This window comes from Aquarana catesbeiana, linkage group LG02, assembly GCF_042186555.1.
Source record: "Aquarana catesbeiana isolate 2022-GZ linkage group LG02, ASM4218655v1, whole genome shotgun sequence".
Taxonomy (NCBI): domain Eukaryota; kingdom Metazoa; phylum Chordata; class Amphibia; order Anura; family Ranidae; genus Aquarana; species Aquarana catesbeiana.
This window is the reverse complement of record NC_133325.1, coordinates 389,621,415-389,631,274: the sequence shown is the minus strand read 5'-3', so window position 1 is coordinate 389,631,274 and position 9,860 is coordinate 389,621,415. Positions and strand designations below refer to the sequence as shown.

The 9,860-nt window shown below is 40.1% G+C and overlaps 1 protein-coding gene across 1 annotated transcript in view; it reads right to left on the bottom strand.

Annotated features, from left to right (window-relative positions):
- Positions 1-391: 391 nt before the first annotated feature.
- The window catches only part of SSC4D (scavenger receptor cysteine rich family member with 4 domains), an 84,107-nt gene continuing 74,638 nt past the window's right edge, over positions 392-9,860 (bottom strand). Inside the window, exon 12 of the mRNA XM_073613227.1 lies at positions 392-1,938. Coding sequence (XP_073469328.1) covers positions 1,622-1,938 — 317 coding nt within the window. The 3' untranslated portion in view covers positions 392-1,621. The remainder of the gene's footprint in view (positions 1,939-9,860) is intronic.

Here is a 9,860-nt window from a genome sequence, read left to right as displayed (position 1 = left end):
ATAAGCCTTTTTTTGTTGCCACACCAACATAATCAATATAATAATAACTAGCCTGGAAATGTGACTTGTAAAGTAAGATATAGTATGAAATACATAGAACTCCTTTTCACCAAAACAGTCATGAAATCTTATCTAAAAGACATTTTAACAAAAGAGGCTTATTTTGAAGATGTACAGTTTTTTTAATGACAAAAGCTCAGGATATCACTAGGTAGTGTTTGTCAAAGTATGAAGGTTAGCAATTCCAGAGTGCTAAATGCTTGACTCTACAGATAAGAAACCTCTAAGCTTGTTATGTTTTTGTATAGCATGTACTGTATAGAGTGAATACCTTGAAAGACATTTATCAAGAAACCCAACAACATTAGAAAATTTTATTCCGATCAACTTCAAAGTATAAGAGTAAGAAATTTCATAATGCTAAATGCTTCACAGTACAGAAAAAGCACAAATAAAGCTTATTATATGTTATGCATGTTGTATTTGTGGTGAATACCATGAGGGGCATTTAACAACAACATTAAACAATTAGATTCAGATCTTTTGCATATCAGGCTACCTTCTTATTTGGCAGAGTTCTTGCAAATTCCCCGCATTAAAGCTGAATTGCAGTCAGAGAAGAAGCGTTTTGGTGCCCCCCCCCCGTATTGTAAAGGGTAATATGATTGTTTGGTCTTGGGGGACATAACAGAGAGGACAGAGAGGAACACTTAGTTTATCCCTAGCTTCTTTGGGGTTCCTCCCCACCTTTTTTGTATTCGTAACTGGTTTCACAAAACCACTCCTCTTCTCCAATCGTGGGGTTGCCCCTTGCTGGATATTATCATGTAGGACCAATTAAATGGAAAAGAACATTGGTTGATGGGGCAGTAATAAGGCAAGTCTCTATTATATCCCCCTACCAAACTGTATTAATTTTCACCCAATACAGTCTTGCAAACCAAAGTCTGAATTCTCCAGATTGCCATTAATGAATTCCAGAGATAAATTTGTCTATAGCTAGCTAAAGCCTAAAGTAAACTGTGGACTAATTACACTACCTGAGTTGACCCCAGGTCAAGAGCTGGTACCTACTCCCATTTTCTGATTATCTTCATAGTTTCTGAGTATCCTAAAAAACAAGCATTATATAATACAAATATTTATCACATTCAATAGAGTACATGGGGGAGGGGAGTCAAGCCAGATATCAACCATTGAAATTGAGCCCAATATTGGCATAAAAGAGTGCCCAGGTTCTGGGAATACTCTATGCAGTAGAAAGACCTTTGGGACATGCAAGCAGGCACCTGGATGTGGGAAATCCTGGACCTTCGGCCATTGAATAATGTAAGTTAACCGACAGGCTTAGTTTAGGATGTCATTAGCAGTGGGGCAAAGGCTGGTGGATCTCTCAGCTACAAGGTAAGCCAACTAACCATGATAGGCACAAATGGCAGTCTGCTTAAACTGCTTCAACATTTTTTAAACCTTTATTGTATAAGGATACTGTTTAACACATTGTATGTTTATGCCTTCTTGAATTTAAATGGGATAATAAAGTGCAAACTTAAAAAGGTACAACAATATTTACAAAATTTATACATTTACATTGTTTAGCATTCAAATAATAATGCATTGTTCAGTCAAGTCCACATTTTACCCCAGCATCCTCTGAATGATCACAGTTGTGGACATTCCATCGGATGTAAGAGCATTGAAGTAAGGAACTTTCATTGCCATGACATTTAACATTGTCAAGGAGGATAACACCAGTTCCCTGTCCATACCATGCTTCTCCCCAGGCTTTAAAAGGTGCTCCACAGCCCAAGGATCGACACACCACCTTTGCAGCTTTCATGTCCCATGCATCATCACAAACCGTTCCCCACTGCAATAGGAAAAATATTTCCACACGACCTTCACACCGGTGGCTTCCATTCACTAAACGGATAGACCCTGGCAAAATAAAACTTTTTATTCATAATTTTACTCTGGAATATCCATTTTTAAATTATATTAGGTTATTACTACAAAATGACCACATATTGTCTTTCATAAACCGTTTCAGAAGTCATTGATGTCAAATCGCAAAAACTGCTGTGACTTTTTAATTACAAGCTGTTAAATGTGCAGAAAAGTAAAAATATATATACAGCTTTTAACGCCTGCTAGCGGCCGAAGAAAGGGCTAAAACTGCCTTGTTGATTTACAGGCACTTCGGAAGCGCTGCCCGATTATTCAAATGAGCAGGGCCCCTACACCGCCCCATTGATGCTGCTTGCAGGACTTTTTTCCATGTCCTGCAAGCGCACCGCCCCAGTGTGAAAGCACTCGGGGTTTCACACTGGGGAGGCATGAGAGGCAGTTTTTAGGTGCTTTACAGGCGCTATGTTTAGCGCTAAAACTCCTGAAAACTGCCACAGTGTGAAAGGGGTCTAAAGAATGGACTCCAATCCAAACTTTTCTTAGTTTTGGACAAAGTGATGAAGGGTTAGAACCACTGCCAGATTTTTTGCAGAAAGTAACAAAAGAGAAGAACTCTCCCCAAAAGTGGAAATTCTACTTTTGACATCTGCTCCCATTAAAAAAAGGAGAGTGAATCTCCCTGATAGAGACACAGATAGTAATAAAAGAATCTGACAGAAATTCTTTTCCCTTTCCCATGCTAACCAAAAATAAAACAAAATTGTTTTGACTGTAGTTTAATACATTTTCTGATTTATACGAGGGGAGGCCAATAGGTTCTTAACCTCACCATGATCTAGATGTGCTAGGGATCTAAAATTTTGCAGGTGAATATCTTAGTAATATACAGTATCTCACAAAAGTGAGTACACCCCTCACATTTTTGTACATATTTTATTATATATTTTCATGTGACAATATTGAAGGAATGACACTTTGCTACAATGTAAAGTAGTGAGTGTACAGCTTGTATAACAGTGTATATTTGCTGTCCCCTCAAAATAACTCAACACACAGCTATCAATGTCTAAACCACTGGCAACAAAAGTGAGTACACCCCTAAGTGAAAATATTCACATTGGGCGCAACTAGCCATTTTGCCTTTCCGGTGTCATGTAACTTGTTAGTGTTACAAGGTCTCAGATGTGAATGGGCAGCAGGTGCGTTCAATTTGGTGTTATCGCTCTCACTCTCTCATACTGGTCACTGGAAGTTCAACATGGCACCTCATGGCAAAAAACTCTCTGAGGATCTGAAAAAAAGAAGAATTGTTGCTCTTTATAAAGATGGCCTAGGCTATAAGAAGATTGCCAAGACCCTGAAACTGAGCTGCAGCATGGTGGCCAAGACCATACAGCGGTTTAACAAGACAGGTTCCACTCAGGACAGGCCTTGCCATGGTCGACCAAAGAAGTTGAGTGCATATGCTCAGCATCATATCCAGAGGTTGTCTTTGGGAAACAGATGTATAGGTGCTGCCAGCATTGCTGAAGAGGTTGAAGGGGTGGGGGGTCAGCCTGTGAGTGCTCAGACCATAAGCTGCACACTGCATCAAATTGGTCTACATGGCTGTCATCCCAGAAGGAAGCCTCTTCTAAAGATGATGCACAAGAAAGCCTGCAAACAGTTTGCTGAAGGCAAGCAGACTAAGGACATGGATTACTGGAACCATGTCCTTTGGTCTGATGAAACCAAGATAAACTTATTTGGTTCAGATGGTGTCAAGCATGTGTGGCGGCAACCAGGTGAGGAGTACAAAGACAAGTGTGTCTTACCTACCGTCAAGCATGGTGGTGGGAGTGTTATGGTCTGGGGCTGCATGAGTGCTGCAGGCAATGGGGAGCTACAGTTCATTGAGGGAACCATGAATGCCAACATGTACTGTGACATACTGGAGCAGAGCATGATTTCCTCCCTTCGGAGAATGGGCCGCAGGGTAGTATTCCAACATGATACCGACCCCAAACACACCTCCAAGGCAACCACTTCCTTGCTAAAGAAGCTAGGGGTGAAGGTGATGGACTGGCCAAGCATGTCACCAGATCCAAACCCTATTGGGCATCTGTGGGGCATCCTCAAATGAAAGGGGGAGGAGCGCAAGGTCTCTAACATCCACCAGCTCCGTGATGTCATCATGGAGGAGTGGAAGAGGGCTCCAGTGGCACCTGTGAAGCTCTGGTGAACTCCATGCCCAAGAGGGTTAAGGCAGTGCTGGAAAATAATGGTGGCCACACTAAATATTGACACTTTTTGCCCAATTTGGACATTTTCACTTAGGGGTGTACTCACTTTTGTTGCCAGTGGTTTAGACATTAATGGCTGTATGTTGAGTTATTTTGAAGGGAAAGCAAATTACCACTGTTATACAAGCTGTACACTCACTACTTTACATTGTAGAAAAGTGCCATTTCTTCAGTGTTGTCACATGAAAAGATATAATAAAACATTTACAAAAATGTGAGGGGTGTACTCACTTTTGTGAGATACTGCACATGCCAATTTTTGTTTTTGTAGGTCGTGATGAATTATAGTTACAGCCAAGAGAAATGGAGTAGGTGTCATACCGGACAAAGTTGAATACCGAGCCGTGATTAGGTTCCTCCGTCTTCAAGGGAAATCTGCCCAAATAATCCATGAAGAGATGTCAAATGTGTATGGAGAGGATTGTCCATCATGTGAGACTGTCAAACGATGGAAGAGAGAATTCAAGTGTGGTCGCACAAATATACAGGATGACCCAAGGGAGGGTCATCCGTCAACTGCCACAGAACCAAGTGTGGTGGAGAAAGTTGAGCAGCTAGTGCTCGAAGATAGACCTGTGACTATTAATTTCTTAGCTAGGGAGGTGAACATTAGTAGGGGGTCAGTTTACAACATATTACATAACATCTTACAAATAAGCAAAGAGGCTGCACGTTGGGTTCTCAAGTTACTGACACCTTTCCAAAAACAGCAACGAGTAGAATGTGCACAAAGCATTTTGGACCTGTACCAACTGTCACTTTTGTTCGCGATTGTGGCTCTAAATCTCTGCCTCATCCACCTTTCTCACCTGACCCGGCACCTTTGGACTTTCCAAATTTGAAGAGACATTTATGGGGAAGATGTTTCCCCAATGATGAGGCAGTCATTACTGAAGTTGATAGCTGGTTTTCCTCCAAATCTGCACACTTCTATTCAGATGGTATCAAAGGTCTGTTCCACCGATGTGAGAAATGTGTAACCAAAGGAGGTGGATATGTAAAGAAGGAAGAGTCAGTGGACAACATTTCAGATCCCTAGCACATCTGGATCTTAGTGAGGGTGAGAACTTATTGGCCTCCCCTCGTATGATATGAATGTGCATGATCTTTTATTAATTTAGGTTTAGAAGCATACATAGAAAAACCCTAACATACAGTATGTCTGCAATGTGACAGAATTGCTGTAACCATTTCTCATACTTTGATGCACCTTATGAACTTGAACAATTTTACATTTCCACTTTAAGCTGTTTATTTGAGAATTGCTTTGTTATTACTTAAGATAACAAAATAATACATACATTGCTTTAAGGGACAAATCTTATTTTCCTAATTTTGACCGGTGTTAGCTTTAAAGTAAGTAGTGTTACTGTAAATAAAAGTATATATTTTATACTATAACTTATCCAATTTAAAATTACACTAAATTCATGTTTGTTGTACAAAACATGGCAAAGTTATATACAAATGAAAAATGTGCTTTTTCCATATGTTTGTTATGTGATACTAAAAAAAAAAAAAAAAAAAAAAAAAAAAAAAGTAATGGAAAATGAAAAAGTTTAAATAATAAGAATAAAGAAAAAAGCTAGCAAAGAGAAGAAAGGGAGGAAGGTGGTAATCAGCTGATTAAGGTTAACTAGAGGAATTTTGTTTTACTTATAAGGTTTCTTTAATCATTTCCTCAGGCAGATCAAAAGGTCACACCTTTCATCTACATATGAACAAATTAGTAAATACAATGTAACAATGCAATTGTTACACTGTAATACTCAATGACACTTGCAGACTATCTGCAAGTGTCATTTTACACATGTGCAATTGAGTTTTGACAGACTCTCTCTTGACTACTCCTATGTAATGCATAAAAATTGTCAGCTGTCATTTTGACAGCTGGTAAGCACACTAAGGCCCCTTTCACACTGGGGCGGTTTGCAGGCGTTATTGCGCTAAAAATACCACCTGCAAACCACCCCTAAACAGCCTCCGCTGTTTATTCAGTGTGAAAGCCCGGGGGCTTTCACACTGAAGCGGTGCGCTGGCAGGACAGTAAAAAAAGTCCTGTTAGCCGCATCTTTGGAGCGGTGAAGGAGCGGTGTGTTCACCGCTCCTTCACCGCTCCTGCCCATTGAAATCAATGGGACAGCGCGGCTATACCACGGCAATACAGCGGCTATAGCCACGCTGTACGAGCGGTTTTAAACCTTTTTCGGCCGCCAGCGGGGGTTAAAACTGCACCGCTAGTGGCCGAATACCGCCGCAAAAACGACGGTAAAACAGCGCTAAAAATAGCGCTGTTTTACCGCCGATGCCCCCACCGCCCCAGTGTGAAAGGGGCCTAATAGTAGTGAGAGAGCAGTGGGAGAGTAGCACAGTGTAGGAGATACTTTGTTAAAGTTTTTTAGGACATATCTCCTATGCCTAAGGTCACCATGTGGTGAAAGACTGGTGTAGCTTTACTTACTGACCTACCATTAGCTAATATAATTCTTTGCATCTTGTCTTCTTGTGGGCAGGACCAAATTTAAATGTATAAACTATCATTTACTTAACCACTTAAGGACCAGCCTCGTTTTGGATTTTAGGTGTTTACATGTTTAAAACAGGTTTTTTTGCTAGAAAATTACTTAGAACCCCCAAACATTATATATGGTTTTTTTTTAACACCCTAGAGAATAAAATGGCGGTCGTTGCAATACTTTTTTTTGCACCAGTCTGATAAGCGCACTTTTTTTGGAAAAAATTCACTTTTTTTAATAAAAAAATAAGACAACAGTAAAGTTAGCCCATTTTTTTTTATATTGTGAAATATAATGTTACGCCAAGTAAATTGATACCCAACATGTCACGCTTCAAAATTGCGCCTGCTCGTGGAATGGCGTCAAACTTTTACCCTCAAAAATCTCCATAGGCGACGTTTAAAAAATTCTACAGCTTGCATGTTTTGCGTTACAGAGGAGGTCTAGGGCTAGAATTATTGCTCTTGCGCTACCGGTCATGGCAATACCTCACATGTTTGGTTTGACCACCGTTTTAATTTGTGGGAGCTACTCGCGTATGCGTTCGCTTCTGTGCAAGAGCTCGTCGGGACGGGGGGTTTTTCAAAAAAATTTTTTTAATTTTTATTATTTAGTTTACATTATTTTTTTTTTTTACACTGTTTAAAAAAAAAAAATTGTGTCACTTTTATTCCTATTACAAGGAATGTAAACATCCCTTGTAATAGAAAAAAGCATGACAGGACCTCTTAAATATGAGATCTGGGGTCAAAAAGACCTCAGATCTCATATTTACACTAAAATGCAATAAAAAAAAAAGTCATTTAAAAAAATGACATTTAAAAAAATATGCCTTTAAGAGGCGTGGGCAGAAGTGACGTTTTGACGTCGCTTCCGCCCAGCAGTGTCATGGAGACAAATGGGCGCCATCTTAGCCTCACTTGTCTCCAGGCACAGGACGGAGACGGATACGATCACCTCTGCCGCTACCGACGGCTCCAGTAAGCGGTAGAGGGCACCGGATCGTGGCGGGAGGGGGGCCCTCTCCCGCCACCGATAAAAGTGATCTCGCAGCGAATCCGCCGCAGGGACCACTTTTATCAGAAAGCCAGCCGCCGCACGAAAACGGGGATACCGGTAGCTAGCTGCTGCCATAACAACGGTATCCCCCTTCAAAGTTTGGATGTACATCGTCGTGCGGCGGTCCAGAAGTGGTTAAGTGGGGTACCTGAGAAAATCGGAAGAATTATGTATGAGGATCGATCTTTCGATTTACGCACAGTGTGTACACAACTTTCGACATCCTATTCAGACTCTCCAAACAAAAATTTCCAAGGGGCCAAACACAAAAATCTCTCGTACGTGAACAGAACTAACGCTTTTCATTTAATGTGTACTGTTTTCGTATAGATTTCGTACAAGAAAAAACAGATACAAAAGACTGCACATTGTCAGAAACGGTAAACAACAATTCAAAACAACAAGTCAAACAAAAAAAGAAAACCTTTGGCATTTGAGAATTTCCGTACAATTAGTAATATCCTCAGTTTCGACCTGCTGTGAAACATCTAGGAAAACTGGACGATCGTTTGTCCAATTTTCTTGTAGTGTTTACTGGGCTCTAGTCTAAAATTCAGCAACACTGCCAGAAGAGCTGTGCTGTATAATTTCAAGTCTAATAAGTTAAGATTGTTGGTATGTTACCTGAGTGCTGACATGTACACTTTGTGTGGTGCAGTAATGTGCACTAAAAAAGGGTTTCTCCATGCATTACAATAACACACTAAATACTGTGGTAGTTTTGAATGCAATGCACACATGTGAACCATCTTTTATATTGTGGCACCCTGGAAAAAATTACTTGCACCTTACGATGGGGAGTATTGGCAATCTGTTCAAAAAGAATAGGCTGCCTTACCGCAATGAACATTAACGTGTGACAAAAAGCAAAATTCCCCTTGGAAATGGACTTTAAAGGCACTTAAACTCATGTAGTGAACGTTAATTCAAATAGAAAAATAATTTATTGTACACATAATTAAAAATGGTAACATGGAATATACATAGCAATGAGCGACTGAAAATACACCAACTATGACATAATTGATGGTACAGAAGAGCTATCCTTTATTCAATGCGTTTCAGGGTCTGTTTTATCTCCTTCCCCAGGGGTAGGGAGGATATCAATTCTAGTCACTTCAGTTGTGCATAAGCACACATTCTATGTGGATTAAAAGCAAAATACGCTGCCCCAGGGAACTGCTGCCTCCTTCATCTCCATTGAGCGTCAGGTGTGTTGCATTGTAGTTTAGAGTAAAACCAAAAAAACGCTAGATGGAAAATGGACCTGCTCCTGATAAGTGGTATTGCCGGGGTACACCCAATCCAACGATGGTGTATTTTCAGTCACACGTTGCTATGTACATTCCATGTTATCATTTTTAATTATGTGTACAATATATTATTTTTCTATTTGTATTTACGTTCACTATATGAGTTCAAGTGCCTTTAACCTCCCTAGCGGTATTCCCAAGTGTGGCTCGGGGTGAATTTTCATTACCAAAAGTGGTAACCCCGAGCCACACATCGCATCGCAGGATCCATGTACAGCTTACTTACCTTGTCCCCTGGATACTGTGATGTCTCCCCGCAGTGTGGGCTGTGTCCTCCGCTCAAACTTTCACAGTGCTTAGCTCTGTTCCCTGCAAGCGTCGCGACGTATGGGAACGGAGCCCGGCGCCAAATTCAAAAAGTGAAAAACACACAACACATACAGTAAACTGTAATCTTACAGATTACATTACTGTATCAAATAATTTCACATCCCTTTTGTCCCCAGTGCTTTGTCCAATGCCCTGCATGCACTTTTATATTATAAATACTGTTCTTTCTGCCTGGAAACTGGAGATTGTCCATAGCAACCAAAAAGTGTCCCTTTACGTCAAAAGTGCTTTCAGACCAGCTAGAAAACAACGATAATAAATTAGAATCACTTGCAGAATTGAGCGATAGTGATTTGTGGGGATATTAGTCATCAAACACTGAAAGTGACGACAGCGACAATTCTGCAACTGAGAAAATGTCAGTGTTTTTGATTTGATTGCATTATTGAATAAATGTTATTATTATTATATTATTATTTGTTATAATTATTTATAGTTTATTATATTATAAT